Genomic DNA, 22,584 nt, shown 5'->3' with positions numbered 1-22,584 from the left:
TGCAATTGTTGTGTGCCTTATATTCTACATGATTGTTCATCCTCCTGCTTTCATACCATCGTTGTGTGTGTCTTATATTCCACATCTTACTCTATCCTCCTGGGAGACAGGTCTGATTCTGGGCCCTGTCTGGGGTAGAATTAGACCTGCCATGCTCCTACAATTAGAAAATCATTTGTTTCTTTGTTGTTGTTTATTTGTTTGAAAGCATTGTTTGTTTCAAACCAATTTTGTCCGGTAGGTACAAGCTGCATTAAACAAGACTGTAAGGTTTGATCCACTCACACTGGAAAGGGCTCCTACTCTTTTAATGCTGTGGCGAGGTCTTTAACGTGTTTGAGGTGAGATGTGGCTCCCCTCAAACACGGGCCGCCAGCTTTACATCTCTTCTGCGAGGGCGTTCCTAACTGAAGCTTGGTTTTCTTTTGAGTCGAGTGAGGAAATAGATGTAAAGTGCCTTTCTCCAACGGCACAACATTGGGGGCTGCCAGGGCTCCGAACCCAGCACTCAACGACCCTAACCACAAGGTCACCCACATATACCTTTCAATGAGGAAAAATCACAATGGCCAGGTAAATGTGAAGGATGATTCATTGATGGACATCAACCTGTGGCATGCGACCTTATCAGAGACCATAGCATGAATGTGGGGCACAAATGAATCTCTGGACGACTTGATAGACTGATCCTGACTGTCCATCACAATTAGCAGTTGAACCAATGATAGCAAGGCAATTAGCGGTTCGACCAATAAGAGAGAGGCTGCATGTTCGTCAAATGTCTGTATTGTATCGGGAAAACGAAGTTTAAGTTCGATAATGAGCTCCCTAGCGGCGTTTTAACGTACTACAGTGGAACCTCCGGTTTTGATATTTCGTCTTCTGGACATGCTATGGTCGTGATTTGTGAGCAGTAAATAGCTCATTTGGCGTAAAGTAAGTGACCTAGGCTTGAGCTCCCTAGCGGCTTTTACGGAACTGCAGGGCCGATTTTGTTTCAAACTTTGGAGGAAAATAACTCAAGAAGGAGTTGACGGCCGGATCGTCATGATTCTGGTATTTAGATAGCTTGGGTGATGATTTACGTAGTAGATATTGATAATGCAAATCAGGAGACAATTTGCATAATTTGCAATTTCTATCAAATTTCTGGGTATTAGACATAAATCATACAAATCAGGGCCACATTTACATAGTTTATGAGGAAAACAGCGTTCTTTGCTAAGATAAACCTTTCATACTTTAAACAACTTGAGTCATTTGGGTATGATTTATGAGGACCTTATTTGCATAATCAATGAAAAACATTTATGATACGTCACTCGAAAATGTTGACGAAGGTATTAGGTCGTGGAACTCTAGTTTCCAATGATCTTACGAAAAATTCATTCCTATGATACGTTTTCAATGGTCTTGCTTTGAAAGTTTCCAAAAGATAAACACTGTTGTTATCACCCACTCTTAAACGGGACAGAAAATGATATAGTACTTCAAGCCGTTGTTGTTCCATGTGTAATATACAATGGGCGTGAGAAGCGCAACAGCTGTAATGGAACGAGAAATCGGTTAACAGCCCTTTACAAACAGTTACCTCGACATAAAAGATTGATCACTTGTTTCCCGTTCTGATCGATTGACACAAGTGGAAACAAGCACGATTTTATGACTGGGAAATGGCTATAACATAATGCAATACTTGAGTGTATGTGATGTGTACATTTTGTTTGTTTTGTGGTGACTGTTCACTTCAAAAATCCATCAATATTCTTGAGCAATTGTTTTCCTTTGTAACGAATCGTTAAAAATGCACTCGATCTTACAGGCCCGACATGTCATATCACGGAACTAGAGGGAGATTTTACGATACTTTGTATGAACACGAAAGCACTTTGACAGACAATATTTCCCCAAGTCATAAACTGTATTAAACATCTCTACGGAGCTCCAAAGAAAAACGCATATAATAATGTGATCGATTATATATATCGGAGTTCGGCATAGATTAATTTTTCAGATCCGATACACTACGTTATGGATGATCCAATAAACAGGACAGCCGTTGCTCCGTGTTATGATGGCATTAGCAGAGCGGACTATACACGTCAGTGTGTGGGCAGTAGGAAGGTCACCTGATACTGACGATAATGTCGGGAGACATTCATTCACTCAGCCGGAAGGGTTCAATCTTGTTTCGCTCTGCTGTGCAACACAATCTTACCTTCTTTGGGAACGATTTTTGCTCTATTTACGTTAATTGTGTAGCAGTAATCAACCAGAGAGCCCCTAATAATGACACCACTAATTGGTAGTGATTTGACAAGATGAGCTTGTCCGGAGAAGGGCGGGCGTGCGTGTGTCTCTGATAATTTAAATTGGGGCCTTTAGTCGGGAGAGCGTGCTGTGGTGTTGATATTTCCTCAGCAGGTGTTGTATGAACGCACGGGAGTAGATCGATTGCAGTTCACTCCCAGATGGAGTAACAGTCGAGATAATCATGACCATATAGAATCACTCCGACAGCCACCCAGAGTGTCGTTACCGCAACATACTATGTGGGATTGGGACGACTCAGCCCACTGCCTTATGTTCTGTTAGCCGCTTAGAGTTTACTTGCTTGTAATCCTGCAGGCCACTCTGGAAGGAGGGTAACGTCGGGGACGACAGAGAAAATCCTGGCAAGACAATATTATCTAGTGGACGTCCCTAAACCTGCTCGGAAGGCTGACGGCGGCGAGAGAGAGACAAATCTCTATCTTTATCACGTGTACCTTGTCCCCCAAACGACCTGGCGGTCAAGGGACTAGGCAGACATTTGCTTGTACAGCAGTGTAGGAAGGTATCCGGGTCGCGACCTTTCCAGGAAGGATCGAGGCTATATCACCACACAGTATTGTAGGCGACTGGAGAGGCCCTTATGTGCAACCTGCTATGACGAGTCGAGCTGCGCATGCGTCACTGAGACATCTATTGTCCCACCCTGACGTATAGGTAAACAGGTGGTTTCCGCTTGACCAGCTTTCTCTCTTTTCAAATATTTCCAGAAAGCCCGCCGTGTACCTGCTAGGTAATTGCTTGGACATTGTTAAGACATGCTGGCGGCCATTGACCTGAATATTAGAAAACAGTGACCGGTCCGTATCTGGACTATCAGGGCGTTACTTTACTTGGTTGGTGATCTAGGATCGGACAGGTCGACAGGAAGCTCTGCTCAAACAGAGTATATGTTATGGTAACGGTTCTTCCGAGAAAAGTCTCTTTATCTTGACAATCACGTGGCTCGCTGCAGTCTTGCTTGTCGTCAGTGTCTCACAAGGTCTCGCGAGTCATCACGGCTTGTATGTTGTCTGTGGCGAAGCGTTAACGTTCTGTGTCAGAAGTCAAACGATTTGCTGTCGGTCATATATTAGCATGTTACCTTTGCCACCCACGCTCTGAGAACACGGTAACAAAAGGCCAGCCGTGTGTAGCACATGTTCCCACAAGGACGGCTGTCTAACAAATGAGGTCACTGATCTCACCGAGGGCAGTGAGTGTGTATTTTTCTCGAACAGAGAGGTGTTGTGTCGGGTGGGCTGAGAGACAGGTGTCGTCTGGAGGAGCGCCATGGCCATGAAAGAAGCGTCGCCCCCACCTTTGGGCGCCACGGCCTTGGAGAGCAGCACGGACACAGACGGGGAGGACGACTCGTCACCGGCGCAGCACAGCTGCTCTCTCACCGCCAGTAACCCCGGCAAGCGATGGGGCAGGCGGCGGCAGTCATACACCGAGCAGAAACGGAAGAAACAACAACAGCAGCAACACGACAAGCACAAGTGCATGGAGGGAGACATCGCGCTGTTTCGCGGAATGAAGAAACGGTGTATGAAGCGACGGTCGGTGCCAAAACGCAGCCCACAGGCAAGTCTTAGCATCAAATCTTTATTTTGAAACTTAGCCACAACAAACACAGACTTGGTTTGGCCCTTCTCAAAACGTGAAGCCATGTTCTAAACCCTTGAGGTGCGTACGTCATGTACCCACTGAAACCGTCTAGTAGCTTGGTATTTTTCTCGGTAGAATGCACCTGGTTTTTAAGAATGACCCTTACCCAATTATCCCTTTTAATCCCACCCCTTGTCACGTTGGTAAACAACTGGCACAACGCGACCTCATTCCCGATCGATTTGTTGGATGTAAGGATTATTTGAGCCTGATTATATTATTTCCTCCGTCCAATCAGCAGGTGAGACGGTGCCGGGAAGCATGCACCTGTCCGGTACACAACATCCAGCCTTGCGGGGGATACTGGATCGAGTGTTCGGGGCGTGAAACTACTTCACCCGAAGAGAGACTTGACAAGGAGTCGTGTGCCCACGACACGGAACAAAAGTCACTTTACGAGAAGATAGTGTTTCACTTAGAGCCAACGGAAGAAGAGCAATACAGACAACATCTGTACGGGAAGCAGCACTGGATTTACTGTGCGTCAGACGCTGAAATCGGACCGGTTGTCCTTGCACTCAGACAAGAGCAAGGACATGAAAGAGAATCCATCCGGTACGTCAGCTACATATCATTACATCACTTCTGTTTAGAGACATTCTAGATTAGAGGGTAGTCTGGCTGCCAGGCTGTTTCCAGGGCCTACACACAGGCCAGATCCTCTAATCTCCAAGCAGATCTCCCGGTGGCAAGACAGTATCCAAAGGGCCCAAACAGTATCCAACTAGCCACCGGGGATCTGCCTTCAGTCGGAACCATTTTTGAACAGAAATGCTCCTCCCTGTTTGAGTGAAGGCAGATCCCGGTGGCCAGTTGGATACTGTTTTGGCCCTTTGAATACTGTTTTGGCCCTTTGAATACTGTTTTGGCCCTTTGGATACTGTTTTGCCACCGGTATGATCTGCTTGGAGAAGCTCCTCGGCTCTAGGGTCAACATGACCTTAAGGATATCTTACCACAACACCCCCTAGCCTACCTGAGCTACACCCTGTGCCTCAGGGGGTAAAATTTCCTTGGAGGCTTGTTGATCATAGAGCTGAGGAGCTGGCTTGTTTAGGCCCTTGGAACAGTCTGGTATCCAGGCTATACAGAGGACGATGGCGCAGCTGTCACGGGCCTGATTAGCCGGCTACAAATCGAAGGAAGTCATTTTCATAGATCGACCTGTACGTGCCCAATTTTGCAAAAGCTTTTGATTTCTCCCCATAGCCGTTTTCAAGGACGATGACTTACAGTTTGTTTTGTCTATCAGTGGTTTTTTTTTGCCAAAGAAAGATGTCACGTCCACCTGACAAAACAGAAAATTTGTTTGAAAAACTAGAGTTATACATACTTAGAAAGATATGACTCACAGTTTACAACTTTGAACAGTTCGTTTTGTGTATCCGCGATTTTTTGTTCCAAAGAAAGGTGTCGCGTCCGCCTGACAAAACCAAAGAATTGCTGTTTGAAACATTAGTGTTATACCTAAAGATGACTTGCAGGTTACAACTTTGAGAAGGTTGTTTTGTCTATCCAAAGAAAAGTGTCATCACGTCCGCCTAACAATTGAAGACGTGGAAGAACTAATTTGTTTGAAAAATCAATAATCATACTTTTCAGATGGCGATTTTTTTCACATTTTTTCGTGTTTTTTCGATTTATTGAAATTTACGTACATTTGTGGGAGATTTACTTACATAACAGGTGACTATCACACCTTATCAAGATGTCAACCCGGACCAGACTGTAAGGTTTGATCCACTCACACAGGGATAAGAACCCGCACTATGCGCGTTACGCTCTGACGAGTTCCACAGAAATGCTGACAGGTTCGTGGAAAAATGGTTCTGTGTAGTGTTGTAAACAAGTTGACGGTTACACAAAGTGCACATTCTGAGATGTGATACGTTTCGGCAACCTGAACAGTTTGAGTTTATTCAGATCAACAATTATCTTAACAATGTACACGTACATTGTAGCTACTCTTCCTGTGGTCCTTATCAGCAAACATAACTGGACAAAACTACATGGGCACGGCACACAGGAACGCGACATATACAGAATATACATGTACATAAATAAATGTACAGTTCGGCCCCTAATGCCCCTTAGCCAATCAGGACCATGTTTAGAACGACTGGGGTTATGGTTAAGGTCAGGGTCAGGGTTAGGGTTAGAGTTAGGGTTAGCGTTGATCTAGGTTTAAGTTGGTCTAGAAACATCTAGAAACAGTCCTAGGCACGGTACCGAAACGTCCGACATCCACAGAAGTGATTAATGACATGCGAAGTATGTCATGACGTTAGTCCATTGAAGCGTCATATTTCAATCTTTATCTTCACTGACTTGTGGATGGCGGTCTAAAGTGTCAACAAGTACACGGTGTCGGTTGCTATGGTCGTACTAATTAGCTGATAAATCACAAATTCGCATAGAAAGACTTTTGAACCAGTTACAAGTGCATAAGTAAGCACTGTTGTTCAAAAGTTGTGCTGCGTACATTGTATAACTGCCTTTGACACTCACCAATGTACCTTTAATTCTTCTGTACACATGTTGTAAAGTGTCAGGAAATGGAGTTCAGAGTTGGCAGATTTAATATTTGATCAATCTTCTTATCCCCAATTGCCGAGTATAGATCTGTACAGAGGGTAATATCAAGTTGTACTTCATTTAAGTGCCTTTGACACTGTCATTCAAAGACACATGTAGAATATGTTTCACAACAGAGTGACAGGAAATGGGCTGACCGCAAACTGGCAGTAATCGAAGGTTCAAAACGGTCCCAGAATAAGGGAACCTGCGGAGTTACAGGAAGTGGAGTTCAGAGTTGGCAGATCATAAGTTAGTAATTTATCAATGGGCTCACCGCAGATGACAGGAGGCCAAGGTTCAAAACGGTCCCAGAATATGGGGAGTTGCTGAGTGACAGGAAGTGGACTTCAGAGTTGGCAGGTTGGATGATTTATCAGTCTTCCCATTCTTGCCGTCCAGAGTACAGGTCCGTACGAGTGCGCAGTCGCTGGTGGGCCTGGTGCCGTTCACAGCCCTGTGTGCGGACAGGTATGACGCGGACCGCGTCTCGGCAGCCCTGGGGGAGGAGATGGGGGTGTCCGGGCTGCACAGCGTCACCCATCCGCTGGCGCCGGAGCAGCTCGTCAGGCTAGACGATGTGAGTTACGTATACCCCTGACCTAACCCCCCCCCCCCCCCCCGCTCTCACTGGACCCGCGGCACGCTGGCGGCGTCGCTACGCCCCAAACTGGATTTGACTTAATAATAGGAATATCATTCAAAACGTAAAAGTATGACCAAAAAGACAACAAAACACACAAAGCTTAAAAGGATTCGTTTTGGTCGATGAAATTCGTTGAGTGCTTTGTCAATTCGATCGGGCGCAGCGACGCCGCCAGCGTGCCGCGGGTCCAGTGAGGGGGGGGGGGTTAGCTTCATGGCACCAAATATGTGTGGTTTAAGCACACTATAAGCGTTTTATGACGGTCCCCTCAAACTTTGGACATGGATTTCATGCAATGTTAGTCACTAGTATAAACCTTTAAAACTGACTTACAGGATTTTTACAAATTTGTGCAAATTGAGGATGACACGGTGCATGAACTTGAAGCATAAGATAAGTATATATCCGTGAAACTTAAGGTATTGTCAATGGTGTGTCTAGCTGTTTGTCTGTATGTATGCGTTTCCACATGCTAGTTCACATGCTAGTCACGTCGGGAACACTGACAGGAAGTTAGGTCAAAGTGCCAAGAAAGGTCCCAGAATAATAAGCTATCAAAGGTTGTCTCATTTCCTGTATTCAATTTCCTGCTATATGCATTTCTCTTGTGTTGCGGGGGCCAGTGGGAAAATACATAGTCAGAGATATTCGCAACTAGGAATGAAACAAAAAAGTATTTTTTTAAACCCTCAATATTTTACGGAGGTATGAGATCTTCGATCTCTTGAGAAACACGATATGTTTATAGTCCTGTTGTTGTGTACAATGTTCTAGGAGCTGGAGAAGACAGACTTTAAGGTGGGCGTCCTTTACGTGAAGGAGGGCCAGACGACGGAGGAAGAAATCTTGGCCAACACCTGCAGTAGCGAACTGTTCAACAAGTTCTTGGCAAACCTCGGGGAACGGGTCAACCTAAAAGGTCAACGATTTATGACGAAAAGCACTTAAAAACCCAACTAACGCTGCTAAGATATGATATTGTTTATGGCGGGCATATTTACACAGTCTGTTGTGGTCACATCGTTAGGAGAATATTACGGCACTAACTGTATCTGATAAATTCTACGTTAACGTCCAAACTAGCGACGTTCTCATGTTGAAAATGTAACACTTAACTGTAATAATGTTAGACGCCTAACGGAGAACGTACCTGAACTACATGAGCACAAGGGCCTTTATGTACGAGGGCGAGCCAAAATGTAATCCAAGTGGTTTTATAACAGGCACATTTGTTCATCGAATGAGTTGAACTTTGGCACGAATGCAAAGACACATTACGTCTTGAGACTGAAATGTCTCAATTTCTTGTTGACATTTTCATAAGTGACTGAGTTGAAAAAAAAATGAGCCTGTTATAATTGCATTACTTTTTGACTTACCCTCGTATGCTAGCTCGTGACAAGATGGCAGGTGTTCTTTATGACTCGATTAACTTAGCCGTTAGCCGATAGTTCGTTTGCTTGTTTGCTTGTTTTTTTGTTTGTTTGTTTGTTTGTATGTGTTTTTTGGCTTGCCATACTAACGCGCACGTTCTTTGACAGGTTTTGACGGTTACTGTGGCGGACTGGATAGGTCAGGTGACCTGACGGGAGAGACGTCCGTGTACACGGAGTGGCGGGGTCTCAGACTGATGTTCCACGTCTGCACACTCCTACCGCACGACCCGGCAGACAGCCAACAGGTAACGGCATTAAATTAACACTTTCGAGAAAACATTACGTCACCAACAAACATAATCATTCACACTCTCACCGCACGATCATGCGGACAGTCAGGCAATAGCAACAAACACTTTCGAGAAAACATAACGTCACCAACAAACATACTCATTCACACTCTTACCGCACGATCATGCGGACAGTCAGGCAATAACAACAAACACTTTCGAGAAAACATAACGTCACCAACAAACATACTCATTCACACTCTTACCGCACGATCATGCGGACAGTCAGGCAATAACAACAAACACTTTCGAGAAAACATTACGTCACCAACAAACATAATCATTCACACTCTTACCGCACGATCATGCGGACAGTCAGGCAATAACAACAAACACTTTCGAGAAAACATTACGTCACCAACAAACATAATCATTCACACATCTTTAACCCATATATTCCATGGGTTAAAGGCACCCAGAGCATTTTATGCGGCTTGATACCAATACATATCGTCATTCAAGGAGCAAAGCTGCGATGTCTTTGTGTGGTGAGAACTGATAGAAAATCCAAGCGCTAATAGACTGATCCTGACTGTCCATCACAATTAGCGGTTCAACCAATGAGAGAGTGACTGCATTCCGTCAAATATTTGCATTTTTATGTTTTTATTTTGAATTTCTACGCTTTGACGTAGGTGGGCGGGGCTCTGGGATAGGTCAATTTCGCTAGGCGCGTGAAACTAAAGGGATCACCGAGCAACTTATCTTTGTGTTGCTTTTGGACATTTCTGACATGAAATTATCACCCAATTGTGGTTAACAGTAGCATTAAATGTCCATTTCATGAAGATTACAGCGACTGAAATATGTCCAGTTTTCAAGCCTCAGAAAATGCTCTGGGTGCCTTTAACGTCGATGGAAATATAGATGACATTGGTTACATATACTGAATGATAGCTATAGGCAGAGGAGTTCACCGACCATAGAATTACGTGGGTTGCAAATTGTAATTCTATGGAAGGCTCCTCAGGCTCTGGCATATCATTCAGTCCATTCAGGCCTGAGTCTTCTACTACTACTAGTAGTATTTTCTCAACATCTCGTGGACTCTAATTAAGAGATTCCTTCCTTTTAACAACAAACAATTATAACTGAGACAAAATGAAATACTGTGACCTAGGAGTCTTTTCTTTGTATTCAAATATGTCAACAAAACAGAAATATTTACTGTCGCAAAATCAGTGAACGGTAACTACAAGTTGTTGCACTTCAGACTCTTGTTCAGTCACTGACGAAAAAAAAAAAACGGGTGCTGTCTGAAATGTCTGACCGTTTACAAAACCTATCCAGTTGCTTGTGTTGAATGAGTAACTTTTTTATTGGTTATCTTATCAATTACTAGTAGATGTCTAAGGCCATGTTGATTTGATTATATTGATGTCATCCTCTGGGGACCCCAAAACTTATGAGAGCGTGCGAATAAGAAAAGGTTTGGCAAAAAAAGTCGACCTCAGTATGAAATCTACGTGGCCAGGAAGGATGAACAAAACTGATCATACAGAGTATGGTATACCGAAATATAGAGTCTTCATTTTTGTTCTTTCAAACTTCTCCGTGGACTTTGGAATCGACATCTACGACATTAGCATCCGCTTTCTGAAATATTTCAGTGTGTGCAATCTACAACATGTATTTCCTCATTTTGCAGCTGCTTTTTACGATTTAAAGTACATTGTATGGCCAAAACCTTTTTTGTAAACGGACGAACATTGATGCACGCGCGAATGTCATCCATATAATCAAATCAGCATGGCCTAGCCTTCATCAACGTTGTTCAAGTTCATTGGTTTGTTTTCTTCTTTATACAAGACTTGTCCCACTTGAATCGTTTCCTGTAGGTCCAGAGGAAGAGGCACATCGGGAATGACCTGGTCTGTGTGGTGTTTCTGGCGGCCACCCGTACCTGGTTCAACCCGTCCGTCATTCAGTCCCACTTCCTGCACACCTACATCGTGATACAGGCCGACCCTGAACAGCGGCCGCCGCAGTATAGAGTACGCAACATTTCAGAACATGTGCTAGATTTGAGTATACAAAGCTAAAGCCCCCCTCTCACTGGACTCGCGGAATGCTGGCGGCGTCGCTGCGTCCTAAACTGGATTTGTGTTGCCCTTGACCTTATAATAGGAATATGATTCAAAACGTACAAGTATGACCAAAACTAACAAAACACACAAAGCTTAAACTATTCGTTTTTTGTCGATGAAATTTTGGTGAGTGCTTTGTCAATTCGATCGGCCGCAGCGACGCCGCCAGCCACGGGTCCAGTGAGAGGGGGCGTAAGGCGTGAATGTGTGCTAGTTTGATCGGTGCAGCGTCAAAGTACTAGTTAGTGTTCGCCTTGCATTCGGTACCGTAGCTATAGGTCGTGAGTTTGATCCTCGACCGAGTCAAAACGAAGACTTTGAAATAAAATGGTATTTAGTACATACTGCTTTCTCTGCTTAGCACGTAGCCTTTGGGAAAGAGTATTTGAGTTAAACGCACACCGCTACCAGTGGACTAGCCCCCTGCTGTAGTGATTGCACAAAGTTGTGTGCCAATGGCTATTTAAACGTTGCGGCCCTATGCAACATCTGGTGCGGGAATGACTTTAACTTTAAACTGAATATAAGGCGGCAATGCTTTGAAACATGGGATGGGTCGTGTGCATTGTCAACTTAGGAGACGAAAGGTTTTTTCGTATGTCTTGTATCCCATACACTTCAATATTTGCTAGTCATCTTATGACTATATCTGTATAATGCTTAAACACGATTGGTACTAAAAAGGGAATATTTGCGAGCAAATGCTCGAAATATTTCCTTCCCATATATCTAAAGATCATGTCATTTGAACTTTTCCGGTTTTTCAACTGTGTGGAGGTGGTGGTGAGTATAATGGTGTAAATAGTAGTGAAATAACATTTAAGCATAGGATGAAGTCTGAAATGATGAGTCCCCCGGCCTGTCTGAATGACAAAATCGTTTCCCCCTCTGGCCCAGCAGGTGTCTGTGGTGTCGCGGGATGAGGTGTTACCGTACGGACCGCCCATAACAGAAAGACACATCTTTAGTAACGTAAGTTATGCTTTTTTTTCTAATCTCCAAGCAGATACAAAGTTAGCAGTCGGGCTTGTTTTGAGCGTATTTTGTGGTGTTTTGTACGTTTTTCTTGATGTATGCGCTTTTTATAGATACCCGATTCGCATCTCTAAAAAGCGCTCACGTACCTTCAGAAAAATGTACAAAGCACGACCAAATACGCTCAAAACAAGTCCGACTGCTACATCTGCTTGGAGATCACCCTTTTGCTCTTCAACTAACGTCAGCTAGACTCTGAAGCCATGTGATCAGAAATAGCGTTTTGTCTGTTCCGTGTCCACAATAGATGTCATCTGACTTATATTCTATGCTATATCTTTATACAAAAATGTATCTAATCAATAATGTAGCTGAATCGTTTTCAATGCAGTATTGTATGCATATTTTCATTACGATTGTATCTTCTTGTTTAATGTTGGCCTTTTTACATCACTGTAGAACTTGTGTAGTGCATGTAATGACAGTGTTTTCGTGTTCCAGGACTCGACATTCAGAGAGTGGTTGTTGACAAAGATTGTAAACGGCGAGAGGGCGTGCTACTCCAGTCCCAAACTGGCCTCTATGCGGGTATGTTCCTTACTAATCTTCACAAAGAGGTGTACTGTAGACGTCATAAAAGGACCGTTTACTTCTGTCGCTCAAATTTCCCAAGTTCTGAATATGACGTCACACAACATTTGCATCTCATTTGCATTCGCACTCAAATGTCTAAAATTGCACTTTTTGAGTACGTTTTAACATCATAAAATTATGACACCATAGAATATCTCATTTTGATAACGAGAAAAAGAACCTCTGGAATCGTTAAAAATCAAATAACTTGATAACAACCATATAGTTTCATTTCAGGTACACTTTAAGCAAGCAACAGACAATATAAACTAGAGTTCCTCGAACACATTATCTTCGCCAAATAATCAGGGCTTATTATGGATAGTGATTCATATTTACATGCTTTGATATCACCCCCTGAAAATTTGATCATACACCATGTGCTGTTTGTAAGTTTTGAGGGGGGGGGGAGAGGGTTAAAAATCATTTGGTGGTGCAGGACTAGTGTACAATGTAAGTGTCTTGTGTGCTGATATATGTTAAAACTGGTCATGAAAAAAAATGAGTATGATGAAATTATGGGCCCTCAAAGGTTTGAAATTGCAGTGTCGTAAGTTGAATGTGACGATGAAATGGTGCAATCAATGTATATGAATAAGAATAGAATAAATCTTTATTCCATGTCATACACATTTTGAAAGACATAGTAAATGTGACTTTACCGTACTGACTGTACCTAGCAGTGGTGCAGTTTTGGAGCAATGTACTTTCCAAGCAGAGCCGTGTTTTTGACGTGTTTTTAGGTGTTTTGTCGGGCTTTCTATTTCGTCCCCTTTTCGTTATGTCGCCAACGTGCTTTGGACAAACATGCCTAAACTAAACACGTGAAAAAACAGCCGGACCCACACCTCTGCTTGGAGAGCAGTGCTGTGCTCTATTTGTTTATTTGACCTACTTTCCCAGGCCATCTGTTTGTAAGACCTGTTTTCGGGGAAACCGTCACATGTTTCAGGGTCCCAATATGAAATACATCAAACGTTCCTTACTAATTATGCCAATTATATCCTGATTCACACAATTAGTCGTTTATTATGTAAAGCATCATCTGAGCTATCTGAATACCAAACATCACGACGATCTGTCGACCCCTTCTCAAGTTATTCATGTCCGAAGGTCAAAACAAAAACACCCACTGCAGTTCCAAACAAGCCGCTAGGGGGCCCAAACTTTCACAACTTACTTCCTATAGCATGAACTATCTACCACACAAAAATCATGACCATACAACTTTCAGAAAATATGCCCCAAAATTTTGAAGCTCAGCTGCAGTACCTTAAGTACCTGCTAGAAGGCCCATTATCGAACTTGACCTTCCTTTCTGTAAACCCTACCCATCCACTAAATATCATACTGATCCATCATCAGCTTCTCGAGTTATGCTGGCGACATACAAATACACATCGAAACAAAGACCGCTGCAGTACCGACGGAAAATGCCAGGGGAACCATTTTTGAACTTGACCTCCGTTTTTACAACATCTGCACACCTGCAAAAAATCATGAAGATCCATCAACGTTTCCGTCACTTTTTTTGCCTACATAAAAACACAAAAAATTCAAAGTCCGCTGCAGTACTGTTGAAAAACGCAAGGTAAACCATTTTCGAACTTGACCTTCCTTTGCACAACCAGTACGCACCTACCAAAAATCATAAAGATTCATCGAAGCTTTCTTGAGTTATGCTCCTGACATACATACAGGCCCACCTAACAGATTTTTCAACCGAAAACATAATCTTCCCCGAGTACAAGTACTCGGCGAAGATAATTACCATGTTCATATGTGTTGGTTATGAACTTATGAACAATGTTAATTTATTTCCAAGTTAGATTTGCTGAGAGTTAGTTCTTTTTGTCACCTACTAGCTAGGCCCCGAAAAATTGACCGTAAACCATTTGAAATGGAGATAGGGGCAAAGTTGTTGTGATTTGGAATTCTGGGAAGACGTTTCGTTATGTGTAGGTTTGTTTGAACATTTGTTTATCCGTTAGAAGCTTAAATCGGCCTGCAAGCCGCTTTTCATTGCGGTCATGAGGGAAGAGGCAAGGGTCGAGTGAACACAGTTTACATGTCAGCCCACTGTCACTGTGAGACGTCAAAGGAACGATTCGGTGTATCGAAATTCGTGAATGAGCATTCATTGTCGGCGACTGCTTATCAGTTGCGGTTTCGGGTGCTTTAAACGATATCACAACACCTGAGTGTGAAGGATCGTATGAAGATCGTGTGAGGATTGTGTAAGGATCGTATGAGGATCGTGTGAGGATCGTATGTTCGGAGTCAGGAGTCTTGTTTCTATCCCTTCCAGGAACGCACCAGACGACACCTTCTGGACGAAATGGTCAAGGACTTCTCAGAACAGAACGAGATCATGAAGCAAGGAAATCCTCTCTTCGGAAATCGCAAGTGAGAATTGTTATGAAGACACACACGTATAGCGTTACACAGACAGATCTATTTGTATCATATCATTGTTTTGTAGGGATCCGTATCAAAAGGACGATGGAATGGAAAACAGCACTGTCGTCAGTAACCTTTGTAGTCGTTGGATTTGGTTCTTCCTCATATAAATTATACTCCAATAATCATGATCTTTTCATTGTAGATGGCAATGGTGTTCGATCTTTTTCAAAGGCAGAAAAATGATAATCACTAAAGTAAGATCCATCCGAATCTTTGGAACACCTAGGTGCCAACGTACCAAACTATCTTCACGGGTTCTCAGGTTTACAGGGCGTTGATCGACTCTCGGAGTGTAGATTCCTCCAATAAGTCATTAAAGTTAAAGTTGCTGTCTATCGCTTCTTCTTAAAGACTTTATATTGAACGTCATTTCATCTCACTGATGTAGTTTATCATTTCTTCTTTAAGGTTCTTTTCTATCGATATCTACTTTTTTTTATTCAAGCCCCTTTCACATATGAACCGACCATGGCCTCCCGACCTTCTCCAGACCGTGGTTGGGAGTTAGTCGTTAGCAAGGCCACCTGTCAGGATTGGGAGTTTGTCGGGGAGGTTGCCTGCAGTCTTGTCTGCGTCAGCCGACTGTAGATCTTGAAATATCAAAGTCAGGAAAGTCATATTCTGTTTCTATGCGATCGGAGGAGAGATCTGGAGGTAGAATATTATAGGGTGGATTCCAGGCCACTCCCAACCCAGCGCCGACCTTGGTTGGGGAGTGGACGGGAGCAAAGTCATGGGAGGGTCCTAAATGTCGGTGACAGGGGTAGAAGGCCTCGTGGCAACCCTTTCCGACTAGCCTGGGTGCCATCCTAATTTCTACCGGGGCTCCTACACTCGCTACCCTCAAAAATTTGAGGGTAGCGAGTGTAGGAGCCCCGGTAGAAATTAGGATGGCACCCAGGCTATTTCCAACGGCTCCCCTGCCCGTTCCTCCCCCCAGGAGATGCACCCTGCTGCCGGACAGTCTTCACCAGGACGTGCGTCAGGTGGACGAACTGAGCGCCGACTTCGCCACGGCTTTCTCAGGCAACATGGCGGGCGTGTGTGACGTCACCTTTATAGTCGGTACGTTGGCTTGTTTGTTTGTTTGTTTGTTTTATAACTTTTATTGTAAATTTGCTGAGGAAATGAGACCAGTAAAGTACACACGGCTGATCTGATTGCCAAATAGGTTCACAGCACCAGTCCATATTATCATGTACAGATTACCAGTAAGTTCCGGTATGGTACTTATAATTTTTTTTAAAGATACGTAAACACAATAATCAGGGCCCCAACTTGATGACAGCAATATATATATTAAACCAGTGTCTGTTATACTCATTTCAAGTCTTCAGATGTCATATCTTGATAAGACGAGGTGAATTCTGTTGTAGCTATTTTAATCAGTAGCAATAATATCTTTATCATATGTATGGCTACAAAGACCACTATTGTTGATATCGTTATTTTCATGGATCATCAGGTCGAGAGCGAGCTCGGGTCCGTGGAGTTCGAGCCATCCTAGTTCTCAGAAACAGGTAAATGCAGAAATGTTTGCGGTGGTTTCATATTTTTGTCCAATACTGTAGCAGTATGTGACTATAGCGCTGCCACAAACTTAAAACCACTGCGAACACTCCATTTTCGCCATAGCGCGAAATAAAAACCACGCGAACTTGAAATGCATTTACAGTATTTTCAGTTCTAGTTCACATCAAATGTTGCTGTTATCTTTCTCAAATTACTACGATATCCGTAACTCTGTGTAATCGTCTTAGATTGATTGTTTCCGGTTTGTATTCGGACTAATCAACTTAGGAACAAAGTACATATCGTATCCGATCGGGTTTCTTTCTGAGAAGGATTTAGCGCCTAGGGAAAAAGCGTGCGAAGGGATGCGGGCAATAAAGAAAAGTGTATGTATGTGCGTGCGTGCGCGCGCGTGTGTGTGTGTGTGTGTGTTTGTGTTTGTGTGTGTGTGTTTGTGTTTTGTGTGTGTGTTTATGTGTTTGTGTGTGTGTGTGTGTGTATGTGTGTTTATGTGTGTGTTTGTGTGTGTGCGCGTGTGTGTGTTTGTGTGTGTGTTTGTGTTTGTGTGTGTTTGTGTGTGTGTGTGTTTGTGTGTGTGTTTGTGCGTGTGTGTTTGTGTGTGTGTGTGTGTGTGTGTGTGTGTGTGTGTGTGTGTATGTGTGTGTGTGTGTGTGTGTGTGCAGAACTGCACATGTAGGATAAATAAAAATGTCCAGATCACAATTCCTGCCCATCCTCCTATATAAGTACGACAGATTTCAGGAGACTCGATGCCTGTTTAGCAGATTTTGATATATCTATAGACATAGCAACTCCCACAATGCAGAAATAGGTAAAATATACAAAGATTGCTTGGTTATTAGCTCATTGCTCAGTGTCACTGACGTAAGGTAGTGTATGCTACAATACTACATGTGTATGTTACAGTACCTGTAACGTCTGACCATTTCCAAAACTATCCATGCAGTTGCTTGAGTAACTGTTTTCTTGCGAAAATCGCTGTGCTTTTTGTTGCATCAATGAAGCTTCTTCGTCTGAATTGGAATCAACGGCTCCCCTGCGTTTATGTTTAACCCTTTATGCTTAGTATTGATAGTAGAATCTTAAGATTTATTTTGTATTTCGATGTTGTAGTTTATAGTTGATCATGCGAAAGTCGCTGTACTTTTTGTTGCGTCAGTAAAGCTTCTTCATCTCTCTTGAAATCAATCCTTATCTTGTTCCCCTGTGCGCAGAGTGTTCAGAGACATGTTGTTAGCACAGTCTGACAAGAAGGAGAGGGCGGGTACGTCGTCCTCCTCGCCGCGGTCCCCCACGGCCCGCCGGCCCAGTCTCAGCGCCCCGGCCAGCCCGGCCTCCAAGTCTAAGAACCCGCTGCACCGGGTCCTCAACCTCACCAAGAGTGATCACGACAGCTCGTCCAAGAAGCTAGATAGAAAATCGCCCAGTAAGTGGACTCTATTTCTCCGTCATATTGTTCTATCGTTTGTTCAGTCCCTTGTAGTGTCTAGTGGTACATAAGGCAGCAAGTTTCCTTGCTGTTTCAGTAGCAGGGTATATATTTTACAGGGAGGGGTTGCTAGCCCTTCCCCTTTATCGTGCTCGAGGCACCTTCTCGAACACGGGACCCCCATTTTTATGTCCCTTAGGACATACGGGTGCAGCCCCAACAGAGATGTACCGACCCAAGATTGAACCGGGGTCTCACAGTTGGCAACTCATTGGAACCAGAAGGTTCATGAGGTTGCTACTAGTTGAGCTATAGCGACACCTCTGTCAAATCATTCAGTAACATAGATTGTTCATCGACGATGCACTGACATAGGAAAAACTTCAAAGTCCACTTTTGTGTAGCGTTGTGAGGTCTATAGCATGTTAGGTATCTGTTTGTTGATTTGCATTCCTTCCTGAAAAAAAGAACAAGATATTTACCCAAGGGCTGATCCCAAGGATTAAAATTAAACGTCTGTTGTATACAGCTAACTTCAGCTGGCCAAGAACGCCCCAGTTGCCGAAGACGGTGAAGGCCCTAGCGGAACTGGGGCGCGCTGCATCCACCTCCACCATCCCCAGCAAGCCTGCGGTGCCCCCGTCAGACGAGTATCCCATCCCGGACTTCGACCCGGCGGTGTTTTCTACCCTGCTCCGCTATCTGCACACAGGGACATGCACGATCAGTCCAGACGTTTTACCAGGTACTTTTTTTCATTTTCACTTCTTGCTGTTTCTTTAAAGCTTTTGTGACATCGAAATCTCGAGCTGGCAATAGATCTGTAAAACAGTATTGGTTTCTGGTTGTATTTTCCACACTTGGTATTCGGGCGTTTTACCAGGTACATTTTCATTTTTCACTTCTTGCTGTTCCTTTTGTGACAGCGAACACTCGAGCTGGCAATAGATCTCTATGGTTTTCAGGTTGTCTTTTTCATACTTATTAACATTAAGACGTTTCCTTTTCACTCCATAGGACTGGCCGCTGCTTCTGACAGGTTCGAAGTAAAAGATTTGAGGAAGGCCTGCCTCCGTTATACCTCAAAACACCTGACTACTGAAAACGTGAGTAAACCGTCATAAGGCCACGTTGATTCGATTATATGGATGACATCCTCTGGGAACCCCAAAACAAAGGTTGCCTTTATTATGAAATAAATTTAAAGGTAGTCAGAAAGGTTGAACAAATGACTAAATACGCGGAGTATGGTATACCAGACTTTGGTATTCTACGACATTAGTATCCGTTGTCCAAAATGCTAGTTGTGCCATTTACGGCATCTATTTGCTCATTTTGCAGCTTTGCACCATTTACAGTATGGTAAATTCTTTTCTTGGGAAACGGACGAACATTGATGAACGTGCGGATGTCATCCATATAATCAAATCAACATGGTCTTACTGGTAAAAATAAACACCTCGTTAGTAAGGAGCATGCTCATTGATGTCGTGATGTCTGTGTATCTGTAAAGGTGGATCTAAAACTGATATATGCCATTATGCCCTGCAACCCTACATGTAGGTGTGGCCCATGCTTCACAACGTCCAGAGATACATGACCCACAAGACAACGCGCCATGTGTTTGAGGAGGCCCTGCACCACGTGGTGGACAAGAACATGCCGCAGATACTGCGCAGGTCCGAGTTCGTCAGCCTCCCGGACGATGTCAAGTTCACTATCGTGGAACGGGTAATTCTTAGTCATTCTTGCTGTTGTTGTTGTTGTTACATTCGGCTAGAAGTTGGAAGCTAGTGTTTGGGTGATGTTTTCGTGTTTTGGGGACAGGGGCACCAGTCTTGTTGGTGTGTCATTCAGCACCAGGGACAGGGACACCAGTCTTTTGGGTGTGTCATTCAGGGACAGGGACACCGGACTTGTTGGTGTGTCATTCAGCACCAAGGACAGGGGCACCAGTCTTTTGGGTGTATCATTCAGGGACAGGGACACCGGACTTGTTGGTGTGTCATTCAGCACCAAGGACAGGGGCACCAGTCTTTTGGGCGTGTGGTCATTCAGGGACAGGGACACCGGACTTGTTGGTGTGTCATTCAGCACCAAGGACAGGGGCACCAGACTTGTTAGTGTGTCATTCAGCAAGAGCGGAACTTCCAGTTTAGATATCTCGTGTTTTGGACATGCTATGGCCATGGTTTTTGAGTGGTTGATAGTTCGTGGGACAGACAGTAAGTACTGTAGGTTTGGGCCCCAAAGCGGCTTTTTAAACCGATTTTGGGGCCAATTTTGTTGGAAGCTTGTGGTGCTAGTTTGCATATGGGAATTTTAATGTAACAACGAACATCAATCTATATCGTGGACTTCACCGCGTATTCCGCCATGCTTGTTGAGAATGTAAAAAAGCTATCTCCATTATTACCATACTATAACCATTATAAGTTTAACCGTTTTTGAGAATTGTCCACTTTTCATTTTCCCGCACTACAGATTGGCCGAAGCTACTCTAAGCAGTCCGGAGACACCGTGTCGTCCGAAGGACGGGTTAAAAGCGCCCCCTTGCGGCTGGATGACTTGGAATGGAAGTTATGACCTGTCGTTCTGCTAAACGTACACCATCGCGTCTTTTGGTTCAGAGGATATAGATCACAGAAGTAGATATATTGGGCTGAAATTACGACTTTGTGACAAGTGAAGTAAGGTGCTACAAGGAGCAGATTAGAAGTTATCATAGCCAAGGTTAAAGAGATGTATAAATGTACAGGTGACATGTAACATTAAACACTGTGCTTTAAAATGTAATAGACGTTTTTAAAGTTGGTTACGAAATATTTGGGAGTTATTCTTCAATGTTCTCTTGATGTTTTATGTGCAATATGAACCCTCTTTCTTTTCTTATGTGTTTCTGTTGGATATTCACATATGACGGAAACATGTTGTGTTGTGAACCATAGATCTAATGATGGCAATGAATATGGCGATGTCACCATTGACAATATGTATACAGGACACTAGGGCTGTACGTTTATTATTTTCAAGTCATATCCATGTATATATATATATCCCAGACTTCACTGACTTGCTGACGAAGTATACAAAGTCTATGTACACATGCCTTTTCATTGTACTTGTCAGCAGTCTTTACAGCACTGGAAAAGTCAGAGACCTGAACATTTGCAGTATTCTTCATTTTCCCCATGTCTATTTCTGACGTTGCAAATATCAGCCGTTTCTATGTTTTAGTACAATGTCATAGTTGATGACATCAATATTTTAGACATTTGTTGAAGTCATATCAATTATGTTGCTGTTCAGAACATTTTATCCCCAGAATAAACAAGCTGGCGTGCAGCATGGAATTATGTTCGGATGCTTTCTTTGAAGTTTCAATGTAATGCGTATTCCATACCATACTCTTTCGCGGTGGTTGAATTCACACACTTGTTCAGTTCACACAGTACACTTGTTTTATTATAATCACACACAAAATATATATCACGTGGTCCCAGAAGATCTAGCTGATAGATAAAGCATATGTTATCCAAATTGACTATATACTGTGACACGAGACACTTATAGGATAGAATATCAACACCAACATGTGGTTTATTTGCATATTATGAATACAGTCCAAGATTCCAAAAAAGTAGATAGTGTTCAGTGAGGTGAGTAAACCAAAACGCCTGGACAGAAACTACTAATGCAAAGTATTTAGATAGTTCATATTTTCAATACCATATTAATTACCTCGCACAAATAGTGTTCTGAGACTGGACTGCCAAAGATGAAGAAGAAGAAGAAAAATTACTATATTGCTCCAAACCTGAAAGGTTTCTAAATTTTGACAAAGTGGTTTACTTCGGGAAATAACTTATTTGTCTCTACCTTATTGCTGATGACGTGCTCTCCACCAGCTGTGACACGTGCCCTCCTCTTTCGTGACAATCGTTCCAGAACCCCCAAACCAGTGACGTCACAGCGCACCAACATTGTTGTAAACACATCGCCGCGAGACGCCAGACAGAGAAGACGTCCACGTCCCCTCTCTCGCTACCCGCCGCGATTTTCCGAGAAAAAGCTAATAAAGATTTGACTTTTCTAACCGTTCTTTATTTACAGCACAGTTCGAGACCGCAGGGCTTAAGGTGAGACTTTTCCTTGTTGCTGTTTTGTTGTTATCTGTTAAAAATATCCATATATGCTAGCAATAGTACCTATATACAGATATTGGCACTGCGAGCAGGCCTACTACAGCATGTTGCTGCCACGCGCTGCCGGACGGACAACTATTTTGTCGCATGTTACATTTTTCCGCACGTAAACACGAAACTAGGAGGTAAATTCGTGAACGTTTTTGATTCGTTCAGCAAATCAAAGTCACGAATTCCGCAAAAGAAGCATGTAGTGCTGAGAACCGTTTTAACATATAGCGAGCGCGCGCGGCGATCGTTTAGTACATGATAAACAAGTATAGAACTAGAAAACATCAGTCAACTCAAGGTAGGTACATCTCGTGCGGGTTACGAAAGTCGTTGGTAAAGAT

The 22,584-nt window shown here is 43.3% G+C and overlaps 1 protein-coding gene across 2 annotated transcripts; it reads left to right on the top strand.

Annotated features, from left to right (window-relative positions):
* The first annotated feature begins 2,789 nt into the window (after positions 1-2,789).
* Positions 2,790-21,400, top strand: LOC136432465 (rap1 GTPase-activating protein 2-like). 2 transcript variants are annotated; one of them, XM_066423771.1, is made up of 16 exons: positions 2,792-3,897; positions 4,223-4,536; positions 6,958-7,135; positions 7,976-8,120; positions 8,743-8,882; positions 10,766-10,921; positions 11,915-11,986; positions 12,491-12,577; positions 14,931-15,028; positions 16,026-16,150; positions 16,551-16,605; positions 17,833-18,044; positions 18,577-18,792; positions 19,065-19,153; positions 19,611-19,778; positions 20,532-21,400. In XM_066423771.1, exons 1-16 carry the CDS (start codon positions 3,604-3,606, stop codon positions 20,631-20,633), a joined length of 2,451 nt encoding a protein of 816 aa, XP_066279868.1. In that variant the 5' UTR covers positions 2,792-3,603; the 3' UTR covers positions 20,634-21,400. The 2 variants fall into 2 exon arrangements, with proteins under 2 accessions (XP_066279869.1, XP_066279868.1); XM_066423772.1 differs by lacking the exon at positions 10,766-10,921 and having other exon boundaries at positions 2,790-3,897.
* The last annotated feature ends 1,184 nt before the right edge of the window (positions 21,401-22,584 follow it).

The sequence above is a fragment of the Branchiostoma lanceolatum genome, chromosome 4 (assembly GCF_035083965.1).
Source record: "Branchiostoma lanceolatum isolate klBraLanc5 chromosome 4, klBraLanc5.hap2, whole genome shotgun sequence".
Lineage (NCBI taxonomy): Eukaryota > Metazoa > Chordata > Leptocardii > Amphioxiformes > Branchiostomatidae > Branchiostoma > Branchiostoma lanceolatum.
The sequence above is the reverse complement of the archived record's forward strand: the minus strand, read 5'-3'. Positions and strand labels throughout refer to the sequence as shown.

What these genes read in the sequence shown, in the direction of transcription:
- LOC136432465 (XM_066423771.1), top strand. Translation starts at nt 3,604, where the DNA reads ATGGCCATGAAAGAAGCGTCGCCCCCACCTTTGGGCGCCACGGCCTTG. An exon ending in TGACGTCACCTTTATAGTCG is followed by an intron (nt 16,151 to 16,550) that starts GTACGTTGGCTT and finishes ATGGATCATCAG; the next exon opens with GTCGAGAGCGAGCTCGGGTC. An exon ending in GCTAGATAGAAAATCGCCCA is followed by an intron (nt 18,045 to 18,576) that starts GTAAGTGGACTC and finishes TGTTGTATACAG; the next exon opens with CTAACTTCAGCTGGCCAAGA.